Source organism: Heterodontus francisci, chromosome 10, assembly GCF_036365525.1.
Source record: "Heterodontus francisci isolate sHetFra1 chromosome 10, sHetFra1.hap1, whole genome shotgun sequence".
Lineage (NCBI taxonomy): Eukaryota > Metazoa > Chordata > Chondrichthyes > Heterodontiformes > Heterodontidae > Heterodontus > Heterodontus francisci.
In genome coordinates this window covers 87,319,186-87,336,054 of record NC_090380.1, presented here as the reverse complement: position 1 = coordinate 87,336,054, position 16,869 = coordinate 87,319,186, and the positions used below count along the sequence as shown (strand labels likewise).

Here is a 16,869-nt window from a genome sequence, read left to right as displayed (position 1 = left end):
AATAAAGGTGTGGAGGCCCTTCCCGGCACCAATGGCCATTTCATTGCTCAAAATGACCAACAATTGGCTTTTTCAAATACCCAAACTTTCCCCCCCAACCTTCAATCTTTTGCCCTTCAACCCCTTCCCACCATCCCCACATCCAATCAAAATTGTTTTCCCTGCTCCTCCACCCCTCCCGCCCTGAAAATTTTATTCCTCCCCCCTCCCCACCAGGTTCTCGCTTCGGAACTCCATATGGAGATCCAAAGGCGTGCGGAGCACAAATGGCGGCCATAAAATCAGTGTGGGACAACCAACATCTGCAGGCAAGTACATTTACATCTTATTGTTTATTTAAATAAATGGAGATGAAGGGCCTGCTGCCAGGGGGCAGGGGGACGGGGGCACACAGAGGTCACCCCACTGCTTATAATATGCGGTGGGCCTTTATCAATGTATTGGGTCGAGGCGGACCAATCCCTGCAGAATTTTACCGACCCCCACGAGATGCCAGTAAAATTCAGCCCAATGTATTAGTGATTCTCATCCAATGATAACTTAGTTAATGCTTCAAATAGGATATTTAAATATAGGTTTCCTTTTATTAACTGAAAATCCTATATGCATGCTCAAGTCATTTTACATCCCTGCAGCACACCAAAGAAAAAGCTTCTTGTACCCATTCTTCCCATCACATTTACATCAGAATAGTTTCTGTGCAAACCATCGCCCATCCCCCAAAAAATCTAGTTACTTCAGGTGATACAAACTCAATTAATATTCTAATCAGCAGCTAGCCTGAACAGCTGACAAAACTGCAATGCAATATCAGTAATTAGTTGACTTTTCAAGGAAACAGCTTCAAAGAAGATGTCACCTGAGTACAAAGGACTACATTAAAGCACCAAACGCAATACAGCTTTAAAAGCTGGATTTTCAACAGGTATCATTGAGAAACTAAGGTTACAATAGTTTTTCATTAACATATTAACTATGTCCATTCTGAAACAAACTCTGATTCCCAACTTCAAAACTTAGCAAGTTACATATCATGGCCATTAATTTCTTCTATAGGTACACCTGTGTAAGGGGTATATTATATAATCGACATTTCGGAATTGTCTGCATGGATGAAGGAGGATCATAAAGGTGTTGTATGTAAAGAACATGGAGTTGAACAGAACTTTGTTCAACTAGATTTGGAATATTCAATTATGTTGAAAGCAAATATTAAAATAAAAGCATTATAAAAATATACATTTATCGATTACAATCTGCTTTAACAATTAATGTTCAGTTTTAGGTACAACATACAATCATTTGCATTTATATAACAACTTTAATGTTGTAAAACATCCCAAGGCATTTCACAGGAGCTAAAATCAAACAAAAGCCAAAGGAGGAGATATTAGGTAACTCAAAGCTTGGTCAAAGAGGTAGGTTTTATGGGGCATCCTAAAGAAGGAGGAGGTAGACACATAGAGGTTAAGAGAGGGAATTCCACAGTTTAAGGCTTAGATGGCTGAAGGTCAGGCCACCAAAGGGTGGTGCCAAGGAAGTGGGGGATATATGAGGCCATAGTTGGAGGAAGGCAGTGTTCTGAGGGCTGCAGGTGGTTACTAAGATAGGGAGGGAGGAGTGAGGCCATGGAGGGATTTAAACAGCATATTCTGACCAAGTTTAATTTCTGTGTGAAGTGCAGCAAACATTAGCAAATTAAAGAATAAAATAAATTTTTCTTGATTCAGACTAAAAACAAAGACTTGAACACATTTCTGGGAAACATCTTAATTTTGTTTTGAAATGCAGTCACTATTGTATGTAGGCATGCATAACTTATCTGCACAAAAAATCTGATGAGATGAACAGTTAATTGGTTTTCATAGCATCACGACATTCAGAAAACTCCCTGTTCTTAAAGTAGTGAAGTGGGATCTTGAGTACATTTGAACAGGCAGTTGGGGATTTGGCTTAGAATTTTATCTAAAGAACACCACTTTTTGATAAATGCAGCAATGCCTCATTATTGCAGTGAAGCTTCATCTCAGATTATGTGCTTACATTTTGGAGGATGTTCTGAACCTCCAACCTTCTAATCCAAGATGCGAATACTGCCAACTCAACCAACCTGACAAACCTTTACAGACACCCAAGAGAATTCTTAGGCCACAAAATTTAACATGAATCTGTTCTGCAGGGTAAGAAATGAGTTAATTATCTGCATTTCAATGCAAGGATCTCAAGCAGCTCAAGAGCAGGGATTATCTTTTGCATGGAAAAAGGTATCAAGAACAATGCACTCAAGAATGGAAGACTTTTTGTCTTGGACATCCAGTGTCAATGTTAAGTGCTCTCAGAGGATACAGACTATGTTAGATGCAGAGTAAAACTACCTCAGCCCCAAATTTAGAAGTGACCCTTACAGCATTTTTCTATTTGACAAAAAAAACATACAAACAGACAAATTAGGAGCAGGAGTTCAGGCCATTCAGCTTCTAAAGCCTGCTCCACCATGCAATGAGTTCATGGCTGAACTGATTACACCATATTCTCGCCTACCCCAAATAACTTTTCACGCCCTTGCTTAATCAAGAATCTATCTATCTCTGCCTTAAAAATATTCAAAGACTCTGCTTCCACCATCTTGCAGCCTGTGAGTGAAACTGCTAACGTAATGCAAAAAAAAAGGACCAGTTTTGTGCTCCAATCCACGTCGACTAGCAAGTATACCAAGACTTCCTAAACTTATGACAATGCAGCCAGCAGATCTGTTCTGTTAGTCTGAGCTGGATTTGAACAATGTCAAAACCACTGCAACACCCACTCTCCGAGGTACACATTTTACCCACTGAAGAAACTGGACACCATAAGTTCACGAGTGCAGTAAATTACACTTTAAAAGGACTTTCAGGACCAATTAAAAATCAACTCAGCAAAAGCATATATTCCACTTAATTTTCTGAGGGCAGAAAGAATGACTACTTCTCTTATTCTGCAAGTACAAAATGCCAAGTTGCATTGGGGGATAGTGGAGGCTATGGCCAATTTAGTCTTCCCATCAAGAAAAAATTAACTTTAGAAGTAGAATTAGGGAAAAATGGAGATACCAAAGCAACAGTTCATTAAGACTAAGATTTTGAAATCCAACTAAAAAAAAGTGCTGAAACACTCAGCAGGTCTTGCAGCATCTGTGGAGAGAGCAGAGTTAATGTTTCAGGTCGGTGACATTTTTTCAGAACTGGGAAAAATTCTGTCTTGCTTTTGTTAAAAAAAAACATTTGAAAGAGAAAAATCTGAACACAACATAAAAATAGCACAGACCACCTTGAAGAATGAACGACCTTGTGCCAGTTTTAATACAGAGTTAATGCACCACACTTCCACCACCCGCCCCCCACCCCCCACACACCCAGCCTGCTCAGGGCGGAGGGAAATTCTGGCCACTGCGGCACAGTGGTTAGCACCACAGCCTCACAGCTCCAGCGACCCGGGTTCAATTCTGGGTACTGCCTGTGTGGAGTTTGCAAGTTCTCCCTGTGTCTGCGTGGGTTTCCTCCGGGTGCTCCGGTTTCCTCCCACATGCCAAAAGACTTGCAGGTTGATAGGTAAATTGGCCATTATAAATTGCCCCGAGTACAGGTAGGTGGTAGGGAAATATAGGGACAGGTGGGGATGTGGTAGGAATATGGGATTAGTGTAGGATTAGTATAAATGGGTGGTTGATGGTCGGCACAGACTCGGTGGGCCGAAGGGCCCGTTTCAGTGCTGTATCTCTAAACTAAACTAAAAGCAGCCTAATCTAATCGGGATCTAATAACTCTCAATTTGTTAGATCACACCACCCTTCTGTACTTTGTTTAAAGAGGTCACCTAATTCTGTTCAGCCAAATTATCAAGAATATTTTAGATTTACATAAATCTTCAATATACCAAAGCACGAAAGATATTCACAAAGTTTTTAGTTAATCTTGGAGGAATAGAATGATGAAACAAATTGGCAGTCATCTCTGCAAAAAGAAAGCTGACAATTTCCAGGCATGAACTAGGAATAGCCCAGATCACAAATAAAATGTGATAAGTTTACTTTAAAATCCTTGGCCACAGACGTAACCTGCTAAAATCAAAACCTTCACAAAATGGTCTGACGATATTCCATAATATAGGAAAGGAAATTCAAAAAAGCCCAGAGAAGTATGCAACTCAGAACATGGCCAGAATTTGGATCTGACTTAAAAGCAGAGACAGCAGCCAACGGTACATCCAAAAATGGATGCCATTTATCAAGGTAAAAATACTCCCCAGAAACAGAAGACTTGAGGTCATGCCAGCAACTTCCAACACTGATTTGTAACTGGAGCAGTACCATTAGTTAATTATTTAAGGACACAATTAGAACCATGAGTCAACCCAAGATCAGAGGTTCATCTGTCAATGGGCAGTTTACCAAGGTGCCATATAGAACTGCCTTAGAAGAAAACCACAGCATATGTACCATTGTGTGGAAGATTTTAAAATAGGCGCACCCACATTTTTTGCGATTTCAGGGCAAAAGTATCCTTGTTGGATTAGAGAAGAATCCAAAGCCTTTTATCAGTCTAAGACTGCCACAACTAATACTATTAAAACAGATCAGTCCTACAAATGTTTACTTTGTCCTCATGTGCTGGAGGACCGTTTTCTCTTGCACACCTGGAAAGTTTGTACATTTAAGATACCAGAAGATTTCCTGTGGCATTGTTCACAGTGCCAGAAGACACAAGATAGAGTAGAGCTACACCACCTTGTGGTCACAGCTTGCAACTATGGCATCAAAAGCCTCTCTGGATCAGGAATTCCCATTACAAATTGATTATGCAAGTGTTTTTGATGTGTTATGACAGTGATTATTTTTTGTTAAAAATTTATTTTAAGGAATTTATAGTTAAACTGAATAATTGCTTTTAATCAAGATGGCACTGAAAGAATTAATTTGGCAATGGTGTTGCTGATTGTCACATGACTCAGTTTGGAGATAGGCAAAAACCCTGGTAACAGGGGCAGAGAAGTCACAAGCATTTCTTTGATTGGACAAGCCCAGCAGCAGCAGAGCAAATGTGGGAGGGCAGAAAACTGACAAGCTTCCTGGTTGTATGTCAGTGTGGTTTTACCTTCTGGAGTGAGATAAAGTCAAGTCTGAAGTATCAAGGAAGCACCCAGCTCACTTTCCAGCAATTCCATAAAAGACCCTGTGAAATCCACTATGTCGATTTGTCTCATCTCCTGTCTGAGGAGAGCCTGCTAGAGTTGCTTCTCGGCACCGCCTGAAGAGAACTGTTCTAGGGGCATCTCGGTGGCCTGTCTGCGTGTGCTCGGAGGTTGGACTGTGTACTCAGTTTTGGAGCAGCGTATCTCATCTGATGTTTTCCTCAGGAGTGGATAGGTGATTTTCCCGGGTGTCTTTTTGTCTGTAGCAGAGCTCTGATCCAAAAATCCCTTTTTATTTTATTTTGGTTAACCGGTATACGTATGTGTGCGCGCACGAGTGTGAGATGCTAAGGTTAAAAAAAAATGGTTAAAATTTAATATTGGGACTTGAAAAATTTTAATCTGTGTGTTTCTGTTTTACTTCATTCCTAGTTAAGACTTGCTTTATAATAATCTGATAATTTTGTTGTTCAGAAAAGAAACTTGGTTAGTGTGTTTTATTCTGGGAAAAAGAAAGTATGATTGACCGTATCGATAAATGGGAAAATTTAAATAATATGTTATGACCTGTGGAGAAGTGGGACTGAATTAACCGTGCACTCCTCCCGCCTCGGTCGTAACAGATGTTAAACGTGGACGTAAAAAGCGTGATCAAAAATCGTGATAATAGGAAGGTGAAATTTTTCGAAGAAAATGGAGTACACAAGATTATTATATACAGATTGACTGTATTACTAATTATAAAACCTCAGATTCCAACAGATGGATATGCATCTGGCAAAAAACAAATCCGGTCTTCAGTTGAACCTCCAAAAAGACATGCAGAATCTGTAGTCTGGTGCAGGCATATATCACATGTCAAATAAAATGCAGCATACAGAATAAAATCTCAATGTTGAAAGTTGGCCAGAAATCAAGCAGAACGTTTCCAACTGGGAAAAGAGCAAAGATGTGCTTATGACTATATTTGGATGGAAAACATTACTGAGCATCAGTGCTATAAAATTGACGAAGATCAAATTACTTCAGAGGGTGTTAATCTTCTGGGTGTTGTCCTCTGAAAATCACTAGGACAATGAACCTCTCCTAAGTGCATTGAGGATAAACGAAGAGGAATGCAATTCACATATATAGGAATTTTAAGATTCAGCAAACAATAATCCACAGATAGCGGGCAATAGTGCACAGGGTGAGTCTTTGCAGACTTCACAAAGAGAGAGAAACAAAACTGATGCAATTGTGCATGTAGCAGCTGGTCGCAGCATAGCTCAAGAACCCACCTGCTGGATAAAATGTTGGACTGACTATCTTGGTGAGATGTTTTGGTTTCCACGTGACAATTATCTTTTAGTTCACTGGTTGCTGATGTGTGATGTTTTGCATGTGAAGTGTCAGTATTTTCCACATTGCTACAGTCTCTCTTTTTTACGCGCAGCAAATGTTGTCTTCCTGAATCTGTCATCAGCACATCTCTGAGTACAATTCTGGCTTCCCTGTTGTAGGCAAAGTGCAACACAAATACATATGTTTAAAAAGGAATTAATGAAAGTACCTCCAAAATAATGAAAGATGTACTCAGGGAAAATAATGGTGAGAGTACATGAAAAGAAAAGATTTATTACAAAGAAACGCAGTTATTACTCGTTATAGCGAAGTTCAGCACAATTCTCTGCTATAGTCTTCTTCTAATTGGGCTTAATGCCCCTTTGCATCATGGAACATTTATTCCAGTTTTGTAATATACGAGTCCCTTGCTGTCAAATGTTTCCCCCTACTGTAGGGCAGTTTAGATAAATGGAACTATTCATGCATAAGCTCAAGAATCACAAAAAAAACACATGTTTACGAAAAAGTCAGATTTGTGACTTTCATCTTCTGACCTCAGACCTTTGCCAAAGTTGAGGAAGGTCCACACAAGTCAGCAATAGCTGAAAAACATTGCTTACCTGCATGGCTGGGCTGATAAGTTCAGCCTCACCCAGATCAAAAGATGGACATAATGTAAATGCCATCAGAAGCTCCCAGTGATATTAACTCGAAGAGGATTTCACTCCCTCAGACAGTGCTAGTGCTGTCTCATTTACTCTACATGGCTGCCTCTGATGGCATGATGTTAGAGACAATCTCGTAAGGTAAAGTGAACACAAGATAGTGTAATGCCTTCTGATTGCTACTGGTAGGCTATTAAAGCTTATGAAAGCAAACGAAGGATAGAAATGGTGTTGAAGCTAAAAAGGATAGTCAAAGCAAATGAAATGACAAATTCATCTCCTGCAAGGAAACAAAACAAAATAATAAAGGGCTGTGGGAACATTATACAACCGGCAACAAAAAATTAGAGGATTAACTTAGTGCTCAAGGGCGATAGTTTACCAACACAAGCATAGGAAGGTCAATACTGACATTCATTTCTGGACTAGACATTAGGCACTTGTCAAATTCAGATTCACTAAAGTGGAGGTAGTAACTTAAATATTTGCCATTAAATAAATAGCTTGGGGCAAGATCGATAAGTAATATCCTCTAAGCATTTTATAATTAAAATTACCTTCTACTGGGATTTAAGCAGATTGAGTGAAACACCCACTACATTTCAACACTCAGTTCAATTTAATAAGCAAAGAATAAATTTATCTCAGCGAAAAGGTGGCAAATGCATAGATACCTGAACAAACAGATTTATAAAAAGGACAATTGATCATATTCTTACTTCAGTTGTACCCCAACTCCTGGAAACTTGTGCTTTGAACGGCAGTTCCTTCTTTGACTGTAAACAATCGAGTCTTGGTTTCTTGTTTTATTGAAAGTATTATAAGAGAATGGCCAACGCTTCTGAAAATAGATCCAAAAATTTAAGATTTTAAACAAAGTTAACCGATCACAGGAATTATGGAGCAAGATTAGCAAAATGTATTTCCAGGATATTGACTGAACAGAGAAACAATGATCTATAGATCAACTCATGATTCAATTAAGCAAAATCTTTTCCCAGAAAACAATGATCATCAATATATTTAAATTGCATGAAGTAACCAGTAACTCGAACAAATATTAGAAATAGTTGAAAAACATTATTGTAAAATTAAATCTGAACATTTCAAGGTGAATTTTCTGAATATTACTTGCAGAACTAAGGTCTCTCCTTTAGGGAACAGTGACGTAGCGATAATGTTACTGGACTAGTAATCTAGAGGCCTGCTACCCGACCTGAACCCGGCAACGTGTCGGGTTCGGGTCGGGTCCATCTTTCGGATCCAGTTTTTGGGCTCGGGTCGGGCCGAGCCGAGCACACACGGCAAGTGCTCTGCCGGTAAGTATGAAAAAAATAATTTTTTTTATTTACCCGAGCTGGGAGTCCAGGACGAAACTGAGTCTGTGCAGTGAGCGAGTGACGTCATCATGCATGTGCTTCAGCTTCTTGCGGGATCGGTGTCAGGAAGGTAAGTAAACGGATGGTCGGGCCGGGCCCGGGGCTAAATTGGAGGGACTCTAGCTTGGGTCCACTGTGGTTCAGGTCATGTTCCTTTTTCCCGACCTGAGCAGGCCCCTAGCCCAAACTAATGCTCTGGGTTCAAATCCTACCACGGCAGCTGGCAGAATTTAAATTCAATTAATAAATTTGAAATTAAAAGCTAGTGTCAGTAATGGTGACCATGAAACTACCAGATTGAAATTAAAAACCCATCTGGATCACGAACATCCTTTAGGGAAGGAATTCTGACATCCTTACCCGGTCTAACCTATATGCGATTTCAGTCCCACAGCAACGTGGCTGACTCTGAACTGCCCTTTCAAATGGCCTAGCCAGTTGCACCAAACCGCAACAGACAAGTCGAAGAATCAAACTGGTCAGATCACCCAGAATTGACCTAGGCACCGGAAACAACAACGGCAAACTCTGCCCTGTCAGCCCTGAAAGATCCTCCCCACATCTGGGGACTGGTGCCAAAATTGAAACAGCGATCACACAGACTAGTCAAGCAACAGCCTGACATAGTAATATTCACCGCATCATACCTTACATCCAACGTCCTATACACCTCCATCACCATCCCTGGTGTTATGACCAAGGTGGGAGGAGTGCACTGACTTTTCTAGTTCCACTTCTCCACAGGTCACAACATATATTTAAATGTTTACCCAATTACCGATACAATCAATCACACATTCTACTCTTTATCCCCGAATAAAATACACTAACTAGGTTTCTTCAATAAACAAAACTATCAGTTTATTATAAAACAAGAATTATTCAGTAATGAAGCAAAGCATCAACACAGATTGAAATCTGAAAATTCCCTTTTTAAATACCACACATATATACACAGGTTAACTGAAAAATAAGAGATTTTCTCTGCGGAGCTCTTTTACAAAAAAAAGGAAAGTTTGGCCAAATACTTGTTAATTCTTGAAAAAAAAGATATGGAACGATGTCAGTTGTTCTCTTTGGACTGGCATCCAGGTATACAGACATGGATCACTGGGATCTTTTCTGGAGCAGTTCATTCTGGAGATGTCGAGATGTAGTCTAGTAGGCTTTCCAGAAGTGTGGCATCAGGGGTTTCAGTTATCCCACTCTCAATTCACAGGTTTTTCAAACAGGTAGAGAAACATGAGCTGGTGTCTTATCTCTCAGCAGGCTGACTCCAACTGCCTTCAAACACTGTCCATACCCCAACTGAGCCAAAACAATATCTCAGAAGCAAAACCCCAAACAGCAAGTCAGAACCTCCTGACCACTATAAATCTTGACATGTCACTTTGCTGTAAACATTTCCTCAAAGTCACCAAAGTTTCTGTTGTTTATTGAGCTGAAGGCATGTGATTTCCAGTAAAGGTTGTTTGCAAACAAGACTTCTCGTTGACCCTTGTAAAAAAAATCCATAGATTCCTTTCAGTTTTCCCAAATAAACCAATGTCCATAATTCTAAACTACAAATCCTCAAAAAAAATTGAAAAGTTGAAGCACATTCATAACACTGGGCATATCCTGTCCCACCAGCAGGACAGACCCACCAGAGATGGCAACACAGTGGTGTACAGTGGGGAGGGAGATGCCCTGGAGTCCTCAAAATTGACTCCAGACGCCATGAAGTCATGGCGTCAAGTCAAACACGGGCAAGAAACCAGATGGGTTTTTACAACAGCAGCAGAATTATATTTAGCCACACAATCTGTAACCTCATGGCCTGGAATATCCCTCATTCTACCAATACCATCAAGCCAGGGTATCAACGCTAGTTCAATAAAGAGTGCAGGAGACCTTGCCACGAGCAACACCAGGCATAGCTAAAAATGAAGTACCAACTTGGTAAAGCTACAACACAGGACGACATGCATGCCAAATCTGGAATTAAAAAGCTAGTCTAATGGTAACCATGAAATCATTGCCGATTGTTGTAAAAACCCATCTGGTTCACTAATGTCCTCTAGGGAAGGAAATCTGCCGTCCTTACCTGGTCTGGCCTACATGTGACTCCAGACCCACAGCAATGTGGCTGACTCTTATATATCCTTTAAAATGGCCTAGCAACCCACTCAGTTCAAGGGCAATTAGGGATGGGCAATAAATGTCGGTCTAACCAGCGACGCCCACAACACACAAAACGAACCAACAGATCAGATCAAAGCTCTGCAATCCTGCCACATCCAATTGTGAATGTTAGTTGTTTAATTGTCCACCACCAATTAGGATGGACAATAAATTCTGCCCTTGCCAGTGACACCCACATCCCATGAATGAACAATGTTACGACCAAGGTGGGAGAAATGCACTGTTAATTCAGTCCCACTTCTCTGCGGGTCAGTAAATTTTCCCACCAACTCCAGAACAGCTTAATTACACACTCTATTTGTCCCCCAGAATAAAGAACACCAACCAGGTTTCTTTAATCAACAACAAATTAATTAATAAACTAAGTCTTAAACAATAAGATAAATCTATATATGATAGAATTCTTCATTAAGATGGAGAGTGAGAGAACTGATTCCGAGAGTAGGGTTCCGAATCTAAATAAAGGAAACTATGAAGGTATGAGGCACGAGCTGGCTATGACAGACTGGGGAACGTTACTTAAAGGGTTGACAGTGGATAGGCAATGGCTAGCATTTAAAGAGCGCATGGTTGGATTACAACAATTGTTCATTCCTGTCTGACGCAAAAATAAAACAGGAAGAGTGACTCAATTGTGGCTTTCAAAAGATATTAGGGATAGTATTAGATCCAAGGAGGAGAAATATAAAATGGCCACAACAAGCAGCAAACCTGAGGATTGGCAGCAGTTTAGAATTCAGCAAAGGAGGACAAAGGGATTGATTAAGAAGGGAAAAATGCAGTATGAAAGTAAGCTTGCAGAGAACATAAAACATGACTGTAAAAGTTTCTATAGATATATGAAGAGAAAAAGATTATTGAAGATAAATGTGGGTCCCTCACAGTCAGCAACAGGGGAATTTATAATGGGGAACAAAGAAATGGCAGACCAATTAAATACATACTTTGGTTCTGTCTTCACAAAGGAAGACACAAATTATCTCAGAAATGTTGGGGAACATAGGGTCTAGAGAGAACGAGGAACTGTATGAAATCAGTATTAGTAGGGAAATGGTGTCAGGGAAACTGACGGGATTGAAGGCCGATAAATCCCCCGGGCCTGATAATCTACATCCCAGAGTACTTAAGGAAGTGGCCCTAGAAATAGTAGATGCATTGCTGGTAATTTTTCAAAATTCGATGGACTCTGGAACAGTTCCAACGGATTGGGGAGTAGCTAATGTAACCCCACTATATAAAAAAGGTGGAGAGAAAACAGGGAATTATAGACCGATGAGCCTGACATCAGTAGCGCGGAAAATGCTAGTCAATTATAAAAGATGTAATAGCAGAGCACTTGGAAAACAATGACAGGATCGGACAAAGTCAATATGGATTTACGAAAGGGAAATCATGGTTGACAAATCTACTGGAATTTTTTGAGGATGTAACTCGTAGAATAGATAAGGGAGAACCAGTGGATGTGATGTACTTGGACTTTCAGAAGGCTTTCGATAAGGTCCCACCTCAGGGATTAGCGTGCAAAATTAAAGCATATAGGATGGGGGTAAGGTACTGACATGGATAGAGAACTGGCTGGCAGACAGGAAACAAAGAGTAGGAATAAACGGGCCTTTTTCCGAGTGGCAGGCAGTGACGAGGGGGTATCGCAGGGATCAGTGCTAGGATCCCAGCTATTCACAATATCTATTAATGATATAGATGATGGAATTAAATGTAAAATATCCAAGTTTGCAGATGACACAAAGCTGGGTGGGAGTGTGAGCTGTGAGGAGGATACAGAGAAGCTCCAGTGTCATTTGGACAGGGTGAGTGAGTGGGCAAATACATGGCAGATGCAGTATAATGTGGATAAACGTGAGGTTATCCACTTTGGTGGCAAAAACAGAAAGGCAGATTATCTGAACGGCAATAGATTGGGAAACGGGGAGGTGCAGCGAGACATGGGTCTCTCTTTGTGCACCAGTCGCTGAAAGTAAGCTTGCAGGTGCATCAGGCAGTTAGGAAGGCAAATGGCATGTTGGCCTTCATAGCGAGAGGATTCGCGTACAGGAGCAATTATACAAGGCCTTGGTGAGACCACATCTGCAGTATTGTGTGCAGTTTTGGCCTCCTTATCGGAGGAAGGCTGTTCTTGCTATGGAGGGAGTGCAGTGAAGGTTCACCAGACTGATTCCTGGAATGACAGGACTGACGTATGGAGAGTGATTTGGTCGATGAGGCTTGTATTCACTACAGTTTAGAAGAATGGAGAGGGGATCTCATAGAAACCTACAAAATTCTAACAAGACTGGACAGACTAGATGCAGGAAGGATGTTCCCGATGGCAGGGGCCAGGACCAGGGGTCACAGTCCAAGGACAAGGTGCAAGCCATTTAGGACTGAGATGAGGAGGGATTTCTTCACCCAGATAGTGGTGAACCTGTGGAATTCTCTACTACAGAAAGCAGTTGAGGCCAAATCATTAAATATATTGAAGAAAGAGTTAGACATAGTTCTTAAGGCTAAAGGGATCAAGGGATATGGGGAGAAAGGAGGAACAGGGTACTGAGTTTGGATGATCAGCATTGTATGGCGGTGCAGGCTCGAGGGGCCAAGTGGCCTACTCCTGCTCCTATTCGTTCTATGTTTCTATAGAAAAAGATTTTTTACAAAACACGCACGCGCATGCACACACACACACAAAAACCGGTTAAGCGGGGAAAAAGGATTTTTTGGATTACAGCTGTTACTTAGGAAGAAAAAGGAAAGATAATTGAGTTTGTCACGTTCCGATAGTATGTTTTTAGGTTGGTGAGGTGTCCCAGAGTCGAATAGGCGGATGCCACTCAAAGTCTCTCTAGACAAGGTTGATGAACAGTCTGTGATGGGTAGGTGCTCAAGGCAATTCGACTACAGCAGGCATCACATAGGTCTTTCAGCAGGGGTGTAGCAACAGGCCTGCTTAGGATTCATAGTAGCAGTATAGCAGTAGAAGCTTTCTTCTGGTTTCAGGATTTCCCAAAACACAGGAGGCAACAGGAACCACACTGGATGCTGTAATTCTTCAGAGACAGGAGGCAATAGGAATCTGTCACCTTTCAAATACAGGATCTCTTTGCAAGGGTTTTCAGGTTTCCTTTACAGAAAGAGGTCGTCTTCTCTAGTCTCCAGGCAGGTCAGGTCTGAGTTTCAAATGCCTGCTCTTGGTCCAATTCACTGGTTTTTAATAAGTCCAAAGTGAAAGCAAAAACCTTGCTGAGCCGATCACATGGCCAGACAGAAAGTCTCCTCTGTCATTCAAAAATATTGCCCTTAGGAGGTCAAAACCTCTTACTGTTTTCTTGAAATTGCCTGCTTGCCAGTTCTTTTGTACAGAGTCAACATCCAAAAATTTCAGCTATTTGCAGGTCAATGTCCACTCAGCAAAAAAATACTTTTCTCTGTTTTAAAAAACAGAGTTTGAAGATTTTAGTACAATTTTGTGGGCGGCACAGTGGCGCAGTGGTTAGCACTGCAGCCTCACAGCTCCAGCAACCCGGGTTCAATTCTGGGTACTGCCTGTGTGGAGTTTGCAAGTTCTCCCTGTGTCTGCGTGGGTTTCCTCCCACAAGCCAAAAGACTTGCAGGTTGGTAGGTAAATTGGCCATTATAAATTGCCCCTAGTATAGGTAGGTGGTAGGGAAATATAGGGACAGGTGGGGATGTGGTAGGAATATGGGATTAGTGTAGGATTAGTATAAATGGGTGGTTGATGGTCGGCACAGACTCGGTGGGCCGAAGGGCCTGTTTCAGTGCTGTATCTCTAAACATAAAACCTCTTGTAACAACAAATAAAACATGAAGAACAGCCACTTGGACAAGGTACCAGTGATTAAGTTAACTCTTTCCAGGAAATGAGCAGAGAACATTAGAAGGTAGAAAAAGAATTTGATTGCTTAAGAAATTCCACTTCAACTCACATGTGATGCTTTTAAACTTTCAATTCTTGAATCAGTAAGTCGGGATAGAGGAGAATGTGTCTCTACATTGTCCATTTCAGAGATCTTTTTCTTCTTTGGAATTTTAAATTTGCCCCCAGACTAGAAAAAGAAAATGATGAAATCTTGAAGTAAAACTTTTAAATTAGAATGCAAAGATTCATCTAATTATTTAAAACTTCAAAATTAAACATCCATTAAATTGGAATTCAAGAAGCATAAATATTTGGAATGTCTAAGTAGAAATTAACTACACTGCTGCAAAGTATTTAAGAAATCAATTGTTACGTGGCACAGCAATTTACGTAAACATGTGCACACATGGGCACATACAAACCAATATTTTACAACATAATCAGCTGGATTTTGTGGTCATTAGTGAAGCAATGGGACTCACCGCTGACCTTGAAGAAAGCTGCCACAAGGATCTAGCTATCTCTGTAGTAAGGATTACCCCTTTCCCAACACCAGTTTGAATCTGGTGCCAAATCAAGGAGATCTCCAGGCAACAGTGATGTCATTAGGGGGAGGCGGTGATGTAGTGGTAATGTCACTGAATCTGTAATCCAGAGGACCAGGCTAATGCCTGGGGACACCGGTGCAAAATCCCACCAGGGCAGCTGGTGGAATTTAAATTCAATTAATAAGTAAAAATCTGGAATTGAAAGGTAGTCTCATGGCGCCATGAAACTATCTAGTTTACTAATGTCCTTTAGGGACAGAAATCTGCCGTCCTTACCCTGGTCTAGCCTACATGTGACTCTTGACCATCAGCAATGTGGTTGACTCTTAACTGCCCTCTGAAATGGCCTAACAAGCCACTCAGTTGTCAAGGGCAATTAGGGATGGGCAACAAATGCTAACTTTGCCAGCAACACCCACATCACACGAAAGAATTTTTTTAAAAAATCAAGCAGGGTAAGCAGCCAATCACATTGAAGTATTCTCAGACATCAAACCAGGGAGTACAAACCACTAAATTCCTCTTTTTTTAAATTTTTACAGATAGTGAAATATATGATGGGGCATACACGAGGTCGAAGCTAAAATATCAAACAAACGTTTAAAGAAATTGAACTATGTGGAATTTCTTATAGTGCAGAAATTTGACGTTCAACAGATGTAAAGTTACTTCTTCAGGGCCAGTGAGGTTGTTTAGCAGTAATTATGAACTTAATATATTGTTGCAAACCCAGTTACCTTCATTCAACAAGGTGTTACTTCAATAATTTTTACAGTGAGACTAACAGCGTAACAGTAGAAGTTCTAATCAGTTCAACAATTTCCAATTTTGGAAGTGGGGGTGGGGGGTGGGGGGTAACCTCAACAGCACAACCTCTGGAAAAGTATAAAATCACTGATGTTAACTTCTGGATTTCTGCATTTAACTGCGCACATGAGGACTTCAGACATTACTGTCAGTTTCAGAAGTGTAATGACAGTGAATGCTGAAAACTTGGCTATCATTTCCACTGTAAAATCTGGGTCTATAAAAGCTGCACTTCACAGTATAAGAAGTGGATGACCTTAACAATATCAGCCATGAGTCTGGCCAGTGAGGGTCACCTCTGCAATTTCAAACTTTGCATTATTCTTTACAAAAGTCTCAGGAATATATATTTAGCTCATCGTAAAGTAGAGTCCAATAATTCATTTGTATCACAAAATTGTAAGGATATGGAACCATTTTGGGAAAAGAAACAATGGAGCCAACATATACCATTGTGCTATTCCAGGGTGCTGAGAAGCAAACTAATGGTTACAGATTCCAATCACAGCTCTTCCATAACAACAAGACCGAGATCGCAGCCAAACCTCCACAAAAGCTGGGGGGGGAAGGCCAGAAACTGAGTGGGGGGGGGTGTGTCATTGCATGCTACACCCCTCCTCATAACTAGCTGCAGACCAATAATGTTTGAAGCATCTTTAACTGGTGTTGGAGAGACAATGTCACTTTTTTGTGCTCTTCGGATGTGGGAGACACTGATATATTGATCATCCAATTGCCCCAAGAGTCAACTGCATAGGTGAGTTTTTGCAACAATTGGGTAGCTTTTCTAGTCCTTATTTCTACTGATGCCAGCAGATGACTATCAAATTCAATTTCTGAGCTTGCGATGATAGGATCTGAACTCATAAGCTCAGGGTGCTAGACTAGTGTCAATATTGCTAGGTTACTGTATCATACAC

The 16,869-nt window shown here is 40.7% G+C and overlaps 1 protein-coding gene across 10 annotated transcripts in view; it reads right to left on the bottom strand.

The window, feature by feature from the left end:
- LOC137374606 (sentrin-specific protease 7-like) overlaps positions 1–16,869 on the bottom strand; it is a 147,132-nt gene that overhangs the window by 78,350 nt on the left and 51,913 nt on the right. For 8 of the 10 annotated variants that reach the window (XR_010975857.1, XM_068040950.1, XM_068040951.1 and 5 more), the window contains 3 exons: positions 14,662–14,781; positions 7,877–7,998; positions 6,447–6,659 (listed from right to left, as the gene is read on the bottom strand). Coding sequence is in view for 9 of the 10 variants with exons in the window: in XM_068040950.1 (XP_067897051.1) it covers positions 6,447–6,659; positions 7,877–7,998; positions 14,662–14,781 (455 nt within the window). In the remaining variant the exon portion in view is untranslated. The remainder of the gene's footprint in view (positions 1–6,446; positions 6,660–7,876; positions 7,999–14,661; positions 14,782–16,869) is intronic. The other 2 variants (XM_068040955.1, XM_068040957.1) reach the window with 2 other exon arrangements.